Genomic DNA, 17,615 nt, shown 5'->3' on the forward strand with positions numbered 1-17,615 from the left:
ATACTCTGTATGAGAGCTAACTGTTTTGAATCCCTACTTAACTACACCAGTTGAGAAAGTTCATTGAACTTCCAAGTCAGCAAGTGTCACTGCATGCATTTTTTTACTTTGGTGTGCCTGGAAGGCCAAAATCTTGAGTTAAACAGGCAACTATGAAACGATACATCAAATCAGCCAACAAGGTCTCATACCTGCACTTCTCAGGAGTGAAGACCAACCTGTAGTTAGCCACACTAATCAATGTTTTCTACTAAACAACCCTGGTAGCAATCTCCTCAACAGGAACTATCTGCAAGTAGTGAGGTTCTTTCCACAGCCCACACTAGAAGTTGCAGATCTGTAGGGCAGCGTCTTGAGTGGTGCTCTGTGGTACATCCCCCAGTCCTGGTTCCAGGGCACACACTCCAGCTAGTCCGAGAAGATGTGGTACTCCACACACAGCACACCCTGAAGTCCTGACTCCCCAGCCTACCCAGCCAGATCCCCCTAGTTCACCAACCATGCATCTCCCTTGAATGAAATTTAGGAGTACAGGAAAATTTTAAGGGAACTGGAAACACTGAAAACGCTGCACCTTGTGTTTCCTAGCTAGGGGTGTGTGGTGTAGGTAGAGTATCCCCCATACAGAACAGACTGCTCATTATGCCTGCCATAAAGGTCAGGATTTTGACTATTCAGAGCATCCACCTACGTTCAACAGGAGGGGGAGTATCCATTGCTATATCCTGTGGTGTTGACACATAGTTTTCAGGTACTTGTACGTATCTGAAATCCAGGAAAGAAAAGAAGATTCAGGAAGAACTGGGAATCAGGTATTAGAAGACTGGTCCATACTACTTTCTCATGGTGAAATTAAGCATCTCCGCGATTTGAGACAGCAGCTTTATCTCCCAGTCCCAGGTGTTTCTGGACCACCTGAATGGTTAAGACCTACAAATGGAACCATTTGGAATTATCCCTTCCAAAAGCAAGTAATATATGGTTTTCAGAAAAACCTGTGCCCAACTCATAAAGAAAATAAAAACACTCCTTTTGAGTATCATGACTATGTTATTCAGAAATTCAGGAGTATTTCAAAGGACTTGTGAAAACTACAGTTTACAACAGAGCTATGTTTGAGGAAAGGCCAGACAGAAACAACTGCTATTGCTTTTGTAAACAGAAGGTAATGGGATTCTGAGGAGGAGATTGCCATGTCACACATCAGAAGAGAAGATTCAGATGTGTTGCTCTGAGCAAAATTAGAAACCAGCTTAAGAAGACTTGAGCCCTGGTAAAGGCAAAGGGAAGCCTGATGTTGGACTTTCAGTCATGTATGAACAACAGTCACATTTATGTCAAAAATTGAAATATAAGAACAAGTTTTTCAGCTCCTAATATCAGATTTCAGCAAGCATCTGGGCAGAAGCAGGTAACGGAGGAAAGCAAAGTCAAGGCATTCTGATCTGCTATCAGTTTTCAGCTTTCTCCAAACACAGGAAGCCAACAGCCTGAACCTGCTTCATCTGATCTCTGCTGAAGAGCAAGATGATGCAATCGTAACATTTTCATCAGCATAGTCACGCTACTGAAATAAAACCATTTAATGAGAACCCAAAACATGCCTGGCGATTTCATTCACATATTGCCTAGCAAGTCTGAGAAACAGAAGACTCAGTCACCTTAGAATATCATATAAGCTGGAACAGACACAAAATACCCACAGCAATATAAAGGGATCTCTATTTAAAGATCACAGTTGCAAAAAAACCCCGTAAGCCCCAAAACCACCTTTTCATCATTTGTCAGAACCAGAGCACCAGTGTCCAGTAAGAGCAGAAGTAGCACTTAAATCTGATTATTTACAACAGCATCTAGGTAATTCCCGTAATCAAACAGAAGAAAGTTTATATTGAGATTTAAAAGAAATACAAACTGCCAAACTCCCTTTTCCATCCTCCTTAACTGCTCACATATCTGAACGTATATGCCTTTAAATTCCAAGTAAGCAGAAATCCTCCAAAATATTGTCATTCACACTGCCATTTTGGACCTCTTTTGTCCATAGCTGATGAGGTAACTTTGTGCAACCTGGAAGGAGCAACATCATGAACTGAACCATTTAGTTAACCACAACTGTACCTGAGCTGCCTTATTTCACATCTTTCTCTGCTTTCACACAGCAGCCAGCAGTGTAACAACCTTAACACAAAACAATGCAACAACAATAAAAATATTTAAAATGGAATAAAACCCCTAAACCTACCAAATACTGCTCTGAAATATCACACTTTTAAAGATAAACACACACAAAAATTTTTTAGGAAGAAAGCAAGAAAAATACAAGACTTCATCTTTTCCTGACTTCCTAATTTTAATACAGCCACATCTTTATTCTTCATCTTGTTGGTGAACTTCCATTTGTAATTAATATGTTCTGCATAAAAACAATGTGTGCTGTTACTGGACATTTCATACTAAAATCTAATGTAGATCCAGCTCTGGAAGATGTATTCCAACTTGGTGTTGAAAGGCAAAACACTAGCTGAAGTAGGGGAAAGAAGAATGGAATGTATGATTAAGAGCAGAAACAAATGTGGGAACAGGAAGCAGGGGAAGGAAAAAAGGCAGCAGGGGAAAAGCAAATTACAGCTAAATGGGCACCAGCATACATATGGAAGGATGGTGTAAGTACTGTAATGCTGCTCTGCTACTCTCACCCGGCACTGCACATTTTTCCTCAAACAGCCAGCCAAGGAGAAGATGGTTTGCATTTACAATCTTGATCTGTTTTGAAAAGTTTGTTCTTAAAGAAAATCCTGAAAGATCTTGAAGAAAAACTGCAGGCCCTCTGCCCCAGCTTCTTCAGTTTGCAAAGTAATGTTTGCACCTACCACATTTACCAATATGTAACTATCCCTGGGCTCTGTCTGTATGCCAAATGCCCCAGGCAAGCATCTCACTTGGCAAGTGTGAAGGAAACATACTTTAATGCCAAGCATGTAACTTGTGAAAACAGTGACTAAAAGATCCTACAACAGGGGCAAAATCAAAAAAGTAAATCCTCATCCCTTTCAAATATCTGAAGTGAAACCTGCTAAGTCCTGAAACAGAGGCCAAGTCATAACATCTTCTAAACACCACTTAATCAATCAGACTGTAAACTGCTTTATAGTGCATATGGAAGATAAAATAATGAAAAGTATGTTTGATGCAATTATTCATATTTGTGCATTTTTCTCACTTAAATTAGTATTAGAAATTGGTATTTCTGCGTGTTCTAGTAGTTGCAACATTTTTGCTGAAAAGTGACATATAGTACTGATTCTTCTCAGTAATATTTTCAGATTTTTTTTAACCATGAAAACTACTAGAAACAGACTTTGTTTGATTTTTGTACATAAAATCTCTATTCATATTACAGTAATTATGCTTCAGTTCCGGGCTTTTTACAAAAGATTGGTAAAAATGACCTATACTCGGAATTTCATGCATTTTCTACTGCACATATTGTAACAACATAACAGCTGCTTTCTTCCAATCCCAACCACTAAAGTCTTTTTAACAATTAAAGAAAGTGCTGAGAAATAGATGCACTGACAAGTAAGATATACTTATGGGAAGAAGTGCTAGGAACAATCAGCAATAATACATTTTCCCTTGAGGAAGAAAAGAATGGTACAGTGACTTTCTAGAACCAATGCCATACGGGTATTAGAGAAATTTAAAAAAGAAGTGTAATAGAAAAAAGTTCTTAGAGGTAATAAAAATCCTGGAACTTGTTAAAAGTGCATAAACACAGTGAACAGTGTCACCTGAAGCTGAAGTCACAGTGAAGATTTGCAGTAAAACTAATGTAAAGGCTTTATAATTAAGAATGAACTTTCTTCTTTTGGAAGACTGTCATTATGTCCCGTATGTCACTGACTTCAGTATCTAACAATTATTCTACACACTAGTCAACATTAAATTAATAAAAGAAAAAACAGAAAGGAATCAGCCTCTTAATAAAATAAAGAGCTGTCTCTGGTGTTGAAGTGACTCTGAAGCAGTTTACTCGTCTGCCTCTGGGAAAGTAGGGAGATTGAGACCAGCTACTATCTTTTTATGTTTTTCCATGCACTGAGACCATTTTACACTGTTGTAAAACACCCTGTAGCAGAGAAAGAATATCATCTTAGTTTTGCTATCAAGCAATGTTTTCAGATCAGCACTGCTGCGATTAGGTTGATGTATAATTTGTAATTTTGAAAAGAAAGAAAAAAGGGTTGGGGATGATGGGAGGAAAAAAAGCTAGTCCAATTCCATGAGGAAAACAAATACAAGCAAAGAGACTGAATTTAAAGGCCAAAGCACATACAGTAGACATCATGTTGAGAAAAGGAGGTCTCTCCCACTGTAACTAAAATTTTGAAATTTCACACAGGAAGTAGTAGTTACATCACCACAGCATATACATGTCAACGGCAAACTACTGAACAAAATCGGGAAGGAAATCTCTAAAACTCAAACTGAACAGCAAATGTTACCTGTTACATCATTTTGTGTAACAGCACACATACACCAACACGCACATGTATTCTACAACATGAAAAACCAAAAGGTGTATGTCGGTATTTTGGAGAAAGTTCTGAGTATGCTCTTCTCTATTCATATATAATACATACAATTAAAAAAAAGGTTTTGGTATTATATAACGCCATGGTTCAGTTCATCACATAGAGATAGCAATGCTATTCATTGTAATGCCACCTGCTTTTCAAAAAGGCAAATTTCAGTATGTAGAAGTGACAAATGAAGTGTGTGTGGGAAAATGCAACAAAAATACAGTGCAAAATAAAAATTAATTCCTGGGTAGTAAAGATCAAAATTCTGAAGATCATGTGTGGTACAATGACACAGTGCAGACAATTTTATTATTAACAGTTTCTACAGTATCAAAACAGAAACAATTCTGGGGGTTGTAAAACAGACAGTCCATGAAGGATCACACCACCACAATCATACATGACGCACCAAGGCGTTATATAATAGCAAAATTGATCTTAAATTATGGAAAGCAATGTTAAAAAAATGTTCTGGGAATGGGGTGTGTTTGGGGAGGGTAGTGATATTGTGTTTGTATGCATAATTATAAGGCCCATATTATGTTTTTAGTCACCCATACACAGAACTACAAATTTCAAGCAGTCTAAGCAGCTATGGAAAAATTTTTTTTAAACACATTTTTGAGTATATTCCAGTCATTAACTGCCTTAATGTCAGACTTATCACTCCTCAACAGTTATTTTTTTTCCAATGCAGTAACTCCCACAGAATTGAAATAATTATCCCAGCCTTGAAAAGCTGTCATGAAAATTTATTTGAACACGTACCAAATGTATTTGCCATGTCTTACCATGATAAAAATGAAAACATTAATGCAATAAAGTTAGAGGTTTACCAAGATCATAGTTTGCACAAGCAAAATTTCACAGGGCTGCAATATATGTTTTGCTAACTGTGTGATTGCATACTTGTATTACACTCAAACACTATTAACAGACATTTTACGTATTGCATTTACAAGATTGCTCTGTTCCACTTATCCTTAACTGGTACTGTGCAACACTTCCTACAGAACAAGAACAATACAAGCATGGGGAAAAAAAAAGAATAACCAGTCTTAGTAATCCCTATGTATTATATACCCTCTCATTACTTTAGTACAAAGAGTAGATATTGGCTCTGCTACCCCTATTAGTAAGATTCATAAATTCAGAAGTCTATCAAGAGATTCGTGTTTAGGCTCCACCAATCATAATTCCAACTAAAAGCTATAAAGGAACATGATAAAATGCCTGAAGTATTTATCTACTGCTGTGATTTTGGTTTTCCTCAAACAGCTGAAAGGGTATATAATAAACATACATACATGCATGCACACACATGTACATCTACTGGTTTTTACTCTTAAGGTGAGACATATACCTTGTTTCCCCAAAGCCCACTGACAGTTTCCCAACAGTATTATGTGGGATGTCCATCTTGGATGATGGAAGATCACCTTATTAATCAGCAAATATATTTATATCCCTTTCCTAATTAGTTTAATGTCGCTTTTAAAAGCTATTATCCACATCTGGTGTTATGACATCATCAGTTAGATTGTTTTAGTATTCCTTTCCAATTTTTTGCTCCAAATGACAAATTGAAGCCTACAAAACACAAGTATATTTACTTACAGAAAGCTGCTCATAGTAACTGGAAGTGGTTTAGGTAACATAGATAAGCTCTCGGGGACAGCCAAATCACTTTAGAAGTCATACAAGAATGGATTCACTTGAATTTTGTTCCTTACAACAACTACCCAATTCAGCTATGTGATGTCCTGTTGGGAATTCTTCAGATTATTATTATTATTTTTTAATTTATCTTTTCAACTGTCCTCCTGCTAACATCTTTGTAATTTAGATTTACAATTAGTCTCAGGCAAAGGTTCCACCTCACGGATGACAGCTAGTTGCATTTTAAACAGCACAAACATAACCCCAGGGTCAGAGACAAAAATCAAGTAGCCCATTTTACATATATAATTATGCATGTTTATTTTCAGTGACAAAACCATGAAATGCAAGGAAACATATTAATCAAGAATGCTTCAACAACATAGACTTAATAGCTGCTTATAAATTGTAGGCTGACATACCCACTTTGTTCACATTGTTTCCCAACAGACAGTCACAAAGTTTATTACACATTACAAAGCAAAGGGATAGGAGTTATAAGTGTACTTGATTAACATTTTACCAGACGAATTTCCAAGTCAGCAAAATAGCTTCAATTAAACTGTAGTTCAACCAAACAAATCAAGGCATGTCAGAAAATGAGAAATGGATACAACACTGGTGGATTTACTTTTTTTTTTTTAAAAAAAACTAGTATTAGCTGAAAAGGCAAAATGCACAGATGAAATTTAGACTGAAAAAAGATTTACTCTGTAAGAGCATAAGGCGCACCTGGAGTGGGGAACAGGGAAAAAAATACTATTCACCTGACCTGGTGTTTTAGTAAATATAATGTAATCACTCTTGAACAGATTGACTTTATGCCAGCCATTTTTAACACATCCAACCCCATTCAAATGTGTTCAGTTATTTTATGTCACAACGTAATAAAAATTGCTTTCATAGAGTCTCTCGGTATACCATAGCTATATTTATATATCATATATAATATATATAGATCCTGTATCTATAACTGGGATTCATAATAAAATACTTAAAAACCATTCTAAAGATCTGTTATATAATTAAAAACACCTTTGCCTCTGTAACAGTAATATTTACCCCAACACATTAAAAGTCCTTGTCATGTCTTCAGAAATGCAATTCTAGGACCCGAGGCACTGGAATGGCTATTGGTAAAATGACTGGGATTGAATAATAAACCTTAAATTTCTGTGTATGCAGAAAAAAGCTGAAGTTGAGAGACTAACACAAACATAGTAAGATGTCCCCTCCTGCATCCCTGTGGCCATTCCTTCTGGAGCAAGAAGCAGAGGAAGGCTGGAAAAGGAGAAGCAGTCATACAGCAAAATCATATGTCCAAGCTGCTTACTGAAAACTTTGAGTATACTGATCTAAACAATATACAACTATTTAGAAGCTGTATAGTTCAGGATAACCCAAGAGATGTACCAGACTAAAATCACAACAAAACCAAGACAACATTAAGTTTCAAAGCAATCTTCCAGTGCCTTCAGTTACTTGACACCGTGCACAATGGAGCTCTTCAGGGTCACAGAGAAGGTGCACATAGTATAAAACATTTACCCTTCTAGATCTCCCACACTGTAGATCACAGTACCTTATGGTGGGGATGAATTACTTAAATAGCAATAAAAGAATAAAAAAAATAATTAACATACCATAAGATACTGTGCCAACTTCATAAAAATAAAAAGTAATTAGGGTACTCCTTGAAGTAAAAGCAGAGATTTCCAAACTTACCAGGAAAAAGCACAGAAAATACAAGTTCTAGATTTACAGCACCAATATCAAAGCTTCACTATGAAAATTAGATGCCAAGCTAAACATATGGTTGTATTATATTAGGTTCCAGTCATTCCCCACTGTTTTCAGAGTAATCTCCATCAAGAGAAATGGAATTTAATCAATGTATGGTAGTGATTAATGAAAAAATTAGTTTAGTTGACTTAGTTAAGGCTAAGTACTGGTGGTTGGGTTTTTTCTCCCCAACTGAAATAGACTATTTTAGGAAAAGATCTAAACAGAAAAATCAAAAGTGACAGATGATAGATTTCTTTCAAAGTGTATTTGTTTTATTCAGATTTTTCAAGTGAATTTTAAATGATTAACAAGTTTGTGTTAAGTTTACAGCTTAAATCTAAATTGAAGTTTAGACAAACAGTTTGTCTTAACTGTTTAACCAACTTAACCTGCTGGTTCACCAACATGCCTTACCTATAGTGGAAAGAGGAAAAAAAAACAAAACCACACTCAGAAACTCAGTTATCCTGCTGTTTGAAGTTCTCTGCTTATACTGCCACTAAGGAGTCCAATTCATGTCCATTTTGGTAGAATTCATAATATTCATACAGCATAACGTGTACTGCAATGAACAGGACTGACTTGAAATCTTATTTCACAGTTTAAAAAATAAAAAAAAAAAAGAAAAAAAGGAGGAAAAAAAGGGAAAAAGACCCCCTGCTCCCCATATTACTGTACACATAACCAAAGCTGACTTTACAAAAGCAGCAAAACACCCATTCTGCTTGCCTGCTTCAGCACTTCTAGAAAGAAAATACGTGTAGGAAAGAGTCATTTAACACTTTGGGTGGGAGTGGGAACAGGAGAAAGATTTTTTGGTTCTGGAAGGTTAGAAATATGTTCTATTGATTACAATTAATCAGATATTAGCAGAAAGCTTAGTGAACACTGACTCCAGCTCCTGTGAAGCAGTAACACTTCCAGCCCACACCAGGAATGCTTTTTTCTCATTTTCAAAAAAAAATGTCTCCCATACAAAAATAATTAGGTAGTAATACTGCAGTCAGTAGCTTTGAAGTATCAGGTTCAAAATGAAGGTGAAGGTTGTAAGAGAACATTGTATAAATGGTGCCAATAGAATTAGAATTTAACAAATGAGAAGCCAAAAATACCCTATCATGAGCCAACAGAATGAAATTCAAGTTAAAAGCCAAATGATAATTAAAAAGCATCAGGGACATGCCCAGATTGGCCAAAAGAGTCCTTTTTTCCATTTAAATCACCAACTAGATTTGCATTAAGGAATGAAACAATTAGCAATATGCTATTGCACTAAGTCACCTAGATGCAGTTGGGACCACAGCAGGGCATGCTCTGGTCCCAAATATGCAGCAAGAGGCAACAAAATAGAATCATCTTCTGGCAAAATACTTTTCTTGTTTCTGCAGGATAAATATTCAATGCCAGTATGCCTGAACAAGCAATCACCTGAGATGAAGACGGGAATATTTTGTGGAGTTTGGAATAAATCTCTTCAAATGAGAAATTAAATTTGCCAGTCTGGCTGAATTCTGAATTCTATAAATCCTGAAATTTGGAAAACTACATTACTTTAAAATATCCTAGAATAAGTTACTGCATAGTTCTCCTGTATTTTGAGAACTTCTGCCCTTTGTTTTTTTCAATTTTTCTTCTTTATAGCTGTTAGAAAGGATTACTTTCTTTACCATTTCCATTTGATTTACTCTAGGCTTGACAAAGTGATAATCCTGGATCCATTATTTCCTTCCTGTAGTCATCAATGTTGTAATTTAATGCTGCAACTAAGAAATTACAGGATTGTGCAGAAGTAATTTTTATATTAACAATTCTATCTGATCAACTACCTCAATCATCATATCAGCAAATAAAAACCTGTAAACACAATATGTACGATGATTACAGCACTTTCAAATCCTTTTAATCGTTAACATGATTCATCAAAAAATGGAACACTGTGCTCGTCTCACACTTTGGAAAATTGATGCAGTAAGTATGAATAACCTACCCAAGGCCACAAAGGTAAACATTATCAGCCAAGATCAAAACTAAAGTTCAGGCATCAAGTCCTCTGTTCAGACTATAACAAAGTGATAAATCTCATTCATTATTTGAAAGCCTTTCCCAGCAAGGAAGTCCTCCACAGAATTAAAGAGTTTATCACCATCCACTTTTTATTTCAGCTGGGATTTTTCTCTATTTTGTCCACTGCTGAGCAACATGAACACTTCCAGTGAAGTCCTTAGTATGACAAACTGTGTGTGTGGACATGTGTGTACACACACATGCACACAGATTTCAAAAAGACAAAGCCATTCTTATTTTTTTGTAATTAATATAATGGAAAACAGGTTTAAATACTACACTCTTTCTTCTTCCAAAGTGGACCTACCATAATTTGTGATTTGATGACCAGTTTTCCATTTTTACTTACAGGAAGATACTAGATTTGTCAGAATCTGACAAAAATTATGGCACAGAATAGCAGACAAACTAGGTTTTTTTTTTTCATTAAAGAACCTTTAAAACTACAGCCTCATTTCTCTGACAAAATTCACATCCACTATCCTGAGAAATTCTGATCTGTAAAAATCTCCTATGGAAAATGTAGTGATAGGATCAGTTTACTACAGGGAACTAATCTGAAGAAGTTAAAGCTCAAAATATTCGGATCGGGTTTGGTGTGGAAGAACAGGATGTGCTGCTTGTGAATCATACTATACTGACAAAGACTATACTGCAAAGACAATGTGAAATGTAATGGAAAGGGTAGGTGAGAGGAAATACAAAAAAATCCTCTCACAAGCTAAGAACATACAGAGACAACACTTCAACTCTAATTACTTGCCATTTAAGCAACAAACCTGTCCTCAACTCTTTTGAGAACGTCTTCCCCATTTCGTGCACAACTGGAGATCCCGATTTTAATATAATTTGTATCAACTAGTGCCTTTGGAGAACAGAATGACTAAAATCTTAGCCAGAAATATTAGATAGGAAAAGGAAAGACCTGCAATAAAAATTTGTAGCTCACAGAAAGAATCAATTTAGAAGAACGTTTGAGAAAAACAACCAAACAAAAAAAGGCACAATTCTCTGGTAGGTCCGATAATAATTTGAACAGAGAGGGTGACAGCAGTCAAGCAATTCCAGGTGTTTTCATGCATATGTATGTATTTGTAGTGTATCTGCGTATTTCATTCAGCTTCTACTTTCTCCGTGCTCTTTAGTAATCAAGTATTTGATTTGTAGGATGCTACATTAGTGCCAGCAGGCACAGAATGTTATAATAAACACACTCTTCACAAAATATAAAAGCCATGCACTCAGTGAAGAAAGCATAGCTCTTCAGCTAAGTGGAAATCAATATCTTTCTTTAATTTTTTTTAAAATAGCTCTGCACAGCCACTTGGAGAGTCCCAGCTGCCACACTGTCATACAAACTCCAAGCCCTACTCTGTTTAAGTTTCTGTTCCATAGCTCACTTCAGGAGTGTGAACAGGATACTTCTTGCTGAACTAGACCATTAAGAAATTTTCTTAGTAGACCAAGTGAAAAAACAAATCTGTTAATTTTTCCATTTTAGCAATTCATTTGAAATCAGTTCCATTACAGAAGCATCAGGTCATTGGTTCCTGTTTTATCACACGCTTTATAAAGACAGGTTCATTACAACAGCCTTGAAGGGGACTGGCAGTTAGGCTCCCACTGGCCGTGCTCTTGGGGATAAACACCTTGGAACTGTGGTTCACCGGGACAGGGCTTTTGAAATTCAGAGCTGGGTGTCCCTCAGGGACTAAAGTCACACAATTAGTGCCAGGTGGCACCACAGATTTCTTAGGGAATAAAATTTTGCTTTGTTCTAGAACAACATGGTTTATAGAAGAGGTGGAGGCACCAGATAGTGATTCTTTTATCACTTCATTTGGGATCTTGCTATATAGGTAATTGGGGGTGTTATTCTCCATTGTATCTGACCAAGCCCTGTAGCGTACTTCTGCAGCTCCCCAGTAGTGTCTAATAGCAGACTCGGAGCGATGGCCTGTCACTGCCATTATTTCTCTAGGCCCCAGTCCTGCTTCACACAGTAGCTGGATGGTGGTAGTTCGGAGAGAATGATTGGTGTATCGTTGAGAGAGCCTGGCTGCCACACTTATCCTGGGCATCATGGTACCTAAGTAGTTCACACCCATCGGTTCTCTTTTGTACCAGACAGGCTGTTCTTGCATTTGCTCTGACGTTAGCTTTAAAGGATGCAGGTAAAAGGCAGGGGGCTCCGGAGGCAACTTAGACAAATAAAGCTCCAGGGATAAAACAGGACAGTTTGGGTCCCCTGGCATATCATACATTTTACCCATTTTATGAGGATCTTCTCCATTTTTTCCTTTGCCAGGATACCTAAACATAGCGTATCGACGCCCATTCTTGTCCTTCTCAACAACAAAAGCATCTGGAGCCAGATCTCTTAAAATTTCCCTCCCTCGTTTGGCAAAATGCAACTGCAAATCAAACCACACCTTGTTGACGAGCGCCAGTGGACTGTGCAATCCCAGCACACCAGACTGTTTAATCTTACGTAAGTCCTCAGCAGCTATAGGAGGATGGTGGTGAGTCTCATCCTTTCCCTGCATGCGTAGCATCTTCAGCACGCTCACAAATACCATGTTTGCACTAGCAAACTCTTTGTCCTTCATTAAGCAAATCTGACGATTATAAGGTGGCATTTTGAGATGCCGGTTTAAGCCAGCACGCATGGACTTGTAGCTTGCCACACTGTAGGTATTCCCATCATGATTCCTTATTGTATAATAAAACTCTCTTAAGATATCATTGAGTTCACTTACTGGGACCAATTCAAAGCTAGGATCCTTGCCATTTTTGGCCAGCCATTGTTTTAATAGGTTAGCTGCCCAGCCAGTCTGCTTGTGGGTGTTTTTGATGCTCTTAGCATCCTCTTCCTCTTCCTCCAAGCCAAAAAGGACATCCTCGGGGAAGTTAAAATTCGTCTGTGCTGCTTCTACTGCTTCTTTATTTTCTGATGAAGTCTCTTCCTGTTTCAACTGCTTTTTGAAACAATTGATCAAAGTTGTACCATCAAATATGCCACAGGTATACGGCACACAGCGAACTACTTTTTGATCTGAGAGCTGTGAAGTGCGGAGTAATACATAATATTTTGGATTTTACATAACAAAAAGCAGGTGGCATTAACTGGATTTTTCATATGATATGGCATGACAATTCCATACCTCACTAGCCAATTAAAATGCATCAGGTCCTTCTTTATTAACCATGGCATTACACATGCTTTAACTGATTTGACTTAAAGCAAACCTAGAAACATATGCTGTAACAGAAGACTGAAAACCGGAAAGCATCATGTGTCTTTTATTTCCCTCCTCCTTGCTCACCTTCCATTGCTAAGTACCGCTATCACACACAATCATGTTTTTCCAAAATCTTTTCCGGGTTTCAGGCTCTACCGAAGAAGAAAAATCCCAAAATACGCATCCTATACTGAAAATTAGATCTTAAAACTGTACATCTGTCATACATTCTGGTACTGAATTTCCTATATATCAAGTACTGACAAATGTTTTAATAGCTATAATCCACAGGTATCTTTGAAAAATGAAGTTCCAAACGGCCATTCTTTATGAAATGCCTTAATAAATAGGTAGAGTGAAGCATAGTTTAGACTCTGCAATACTGGTTATCTTTACCAGACTATTTCCGTGACAGGTGAAAGACAGAATCTTGTCCAGTATGTTTTCTTCTTGCTTTAAAATACAATTCAGATTTAACTGTACCTTGAAACGCTATTAAATATGGAAATTTTGGCTAGAAGAAATTAGTTTTATTCTCCTTAATAAAACGACTGCCAGTTAACAGCAATGTAAGTATGAGGTGCTTTGTGAAATATCTGTACGCAGAAAGAAAATTTATTATAATAATTATAAATAGTTTAATTTCAAAGCAAGTGCAACAAATTTTAGAAGAGCAATCCAGAAGTAATGCAAGTTCTCTTTTATCATGAAGTAGTTATTCCTGTAGAAAGTTTCTTTTCCTTTTCTTTTTTCTATGACATACGGCAAAGCAATATTAGAACTCAAATACTTCTTAACTTCTGGATTAGTGTGGAAATGAGAGCACTGCAATAATTTACAAAATATTTGTACAGCTTTAAGTTCGAGCCCTTCAGACAAAAACTGGGCAGAATTTTCTTTTGTACGTTTGCTCTGTTTTATCAGACAAGTTTTTAGGGTGCTCCCGAATTACTAACACATCTGCTTACACAAACCCCATCAGAAAACTTCTGAAAAGACTATCAGAAGCTCATGCTTCAAGTAATACTCTGGATCAGAGGAAGAAGAAAAATACAAATGGACAGAAACTAGAAAGGATGGCACAAAAAAAGAAACTAAAATTGTTTCATTATGAGCAATAAAGGTAAAAGAACTTTTCTCCTGTGGATTGTAACTTTAGAATTTTATATAGAAAAAAATCAGCAACCTACCTGTGTTGTTCCCTCAGCAGTTCGCTTGTTTGCCGAAGTATCTGTTGGTGGCTTGCTTGTCTGGTTTTCTGAGGGGTCAAGAAATTGTTCATTTGCAGTATCTAATCAGTACTTAATACTGCTATCCACTATACAAATTTGGAGCCAATATTCGAAATTGTTTGATACTAGACATTCAGTATGTGGCACATTTAACATTTTTCAGCCCTAATTTTCAATTGTAAGTATTCAAAAGCTTGATTACTATAATTTTTCAGAGGGAACAGACAATACAGAAAACCAAAACAGCACTTTCCAGCCTAGAAGCAGTGTATGTTCCCTTCCTTGAAAGAATACAGTGTATTCAAAATACTTTATGATCACTTTACTTGCCTATCTGAGGACAAAGCGTAACTTCAACCTCTCCTCCCTATGTAAGCTGACAAGGTATTAAATTGAAAAATATTAAAATTTTTCAACATTTTTGTACAAAGAATTGACTGAACAATGGATGGTTAAACAGACTGCAAAATACGTAACTGAGAATTTATCCAGACAGACTGAGTATATTTATTAGCTCAGTCACATATCTAAACTAGCAGTTTAAACAGAAGTTGCTTGAATATTTGATGTAGACATCTAAATCCAAATTCTCTGTTCTCACTTCAGTTTAACCAGAGCTTATGAGCAACAGTGCTGGCTCAAAGCAGTGTTTCAAAATTCTGATGAGAAAACCACTAGGGTATACACTAAGGCTACGTGGACTGCATAAAATGAGGCACATTTTTTAGATGCACATAGGCCCTTCCTTTGGTCACTGTGCCTCATGTGTCACAACCCTTTTTATGTTTTGTTATAATGATTATATTAGCTTTAGAGCTAAAAATCAATACAAAGCTGTCCAACTCTACAGAAGACATTTTAAAACAGGTAACTTAGAAATCGGAAGGAGAAATAAAACTAGTTTCGATGTCAAGCTCTGCTTCAGTTCATTTTAACATTACATTGTGCCAGCGAGAAACATGCTGTAATTCCGATTCACTTAGAAACCTCAAGGACCTCTTAGAAAAAAATTTTCAAGATATGTACAATCAGAAATGCAGAAAATCATCACGGCATGGCCAAAGATGGAAAGAAAGTATTTTAAAATAGTTAAGTCTCGATACTGTTATTTGAACATTCATTGTGTTCAGAGACTTAATTTTAAGTACAATAAATGTACTACTTTGGGATTAGGTTAGTATTCAGTTGCGTTTTGCTCTCATTTTATTTACTTTTAAGCATTATGAAAAAAAAGTTAGTGATTATACTTTCCTTTCAGTATGTCTTTGCTTAGCAAGGCAGTCACAATATTTTGAGAGACTGTATTAAAGATAAATACCAAATTGTTAATGGTAAAATAGGAGTTTCTGACTTCGTGCTAGGAATTATATAAATAAAGTTCTAAATAAAACAAAAGCTTACAAAGCCACACTGCTGACTCCTTCTAAGGAGAGATTATTTTCAACAATGGCTGAGACACATCTATGACAGATGATTTTGATCTTGACAATTTCAACAGAAAGACAACGCAGGAGAAACATATCAGTAAAATAAGCTCACAGATTTCCACAGGAGTGTAATTTTCCCTTTGACAACTATTTTCCTTTCCCAGTGTCAACATTCAAGCATAACTTACCAACTCTGGGTGCCGTAATGGTGGGAGGTTCAGTAGGAGCTGTACTATTAAATGCAGAGAGAGGAATCTTCATCTGTAGGGGGGCTCGACTGCTGGTAGCATTATAAAGTCCTGAAGTACCCACTGTGGGCAAAGAAGTCCTTGTGGCCTGGGCAACAGGATGTGCAGTAGTAACAGCCTGTACTGCCAACGTTGTGCTTACTGGCCCAGCACTGCCTGGAGAGTTCCTCTGAATACCAGGACTGGGCACAGATGGGCTGTTATTTGGTTTAGTTGGGTTAGCTGGTGCCAAAGACATTGTAGTTTTGGTAAGGCTGCCAACCGTGGATGAGCTTTGTACGGATATAAATTCAACGCTGCCTGACTGTTGGTTAGTGACCAAAGTCCCTGTGTGGCCTTGCAGGAGCTGAGGCTGGGATGACACTGCAACAGGTACATGCAAGATTACAGGCAAAGACTGCAACGAGACAGACACTGACTGAGTGCTGCCACTGGGCACTTGGTTAGTGCCTACAACTGTAGCAGTGTTAGCTGTGGGAAGAACTGTTGTCAAAGAACTCGTGGAAGTCACTGGAGTCTGAGGCTTAGGATGTCCACTGGCAACTGCTGGAGGAGCAGCAAGGGTAGAAGCTGGCACTACACAAAAAAAAAAAAAAAAAAAAAAGTATTTGAACCGAGTGGGAAGTTTCACTCCAACACTCCAAATGGAAATGATTTATGATGAAGGTGGTAAGTCACCAGAACATGTTGTCCAGAGAAGTTTGAATGCCCTATCATTGTAAGTATTCAAAGTCAGGCTGGATGGGGCTTTGAGCAACCTGATCTAGTGAAAGATGTCCTGGCCCATGGCAGGGGGGTGGTGGACTAGGTGATCTTTAAAAGGTCCCTTCCAACTCAAACCATTCTATGATTCTGTGAAACACATGGTATAATAATTAACTTTTTTTGAAAAGAAAGGCTATAGATACTCTTTTTCTGGTGAGTACTCTGAAATTCAAAAGCCTAGTTAAAGACACAGTCAATAACGTATTTCTGTTTGAACAAACTATATATAAATGCCAAAAAAATACGATATACAAAGAACTGTGACACAAACAGGTTTGAAGAAGACTCCAAGATTTAACTGTTGAAAACACACGAAATATAGCATTTTAAACACTAGTTACAGAAATGATCGAACAACTGGTCCTTTGACACAAGAAAAGCCAAGTCAGTTTTGACTAACTTGCTTTGTATAGGTAGAAACCTATAGCCAGAAGGTTCTACTGAAACCAAGGATTAATGTGTTAGAGAAGATACTCGCTTTTATGTGACAAAGTTCCTGGATTACATCAAAAGATCAGAAGCATAATACACTACAGAAAGTCAGGATATGCCTACTATTAGATGATTCAGTTGAAGAGATTCAACATTCAGTGTTAGGTAAACTATT

General features: G+C 37.0%; 2 protein-coding genes across 11 annotated transcripts in view; both read right to left on the reverse strand.

The window, feature by feature from the left end:
- Positions 1-17,615, reverse strand: part of ATF7IP (activating transcription factor 7 interacting protein) — a 114,025-nt gene that overhangs the window by 16,710 nt on the left and 79,700 nt on the right. For 7 of the 10 annotated variants that reach the window (XM_055712546.1, XM_055712549.1, XM_027808386.2 and 4 more), the window contains exons 9-11: positions 16,184-16,819; positions 14,527-14,594; positions 12,854-13,072 (exon numbers count right to left, since the gene is read on the reverse strand). In XM_055712546.1, coding sequence (XP_055568521.1) covers positions 12,854-13,072; positions 14,527-14,594; positions 16,184-16,819 — 923 coding nt within the window. The remainder of the gene's footprint in view (positions 1-12,853; positions 13,073-14,526; positions 14,595-16,183; positions 16,820-17,615) is intronic. The other 3 variants (XM_014281656.3, XM_005441292.4, XM_055712550.1) reach the window with 2 other exon arrangements.
- LOC129736249 (uncharacterized) lies at positions 3,992-12,847 on the reverse strand. Its single transcript, XM_055712551.1, has one exon. The coding sequence runs from the start codon at positions 12,761-12,763 to the stop codon at positions 11,630-11,632; it is 1,134 nt and encodes a 377-aa protein (XP_055568526.1). The 5' UTR covers positions 12,764-12,847; the 3' UTR covers positions 3,992-11,629.

This window comes from Falco cherrug, chromosome 5 (assembly GCF_023634085.1).
Source record: "Falco cherrug isolate bFalChe1 chromosome 5, bFalChe1.pri, whole genome shotgun sequence".
NCBI classification, from domain to species: Eukaryota; Metazoa; Chordata; class Aves; order Falconiformes; family Falconidae; genus Falco; species Falco cherrug.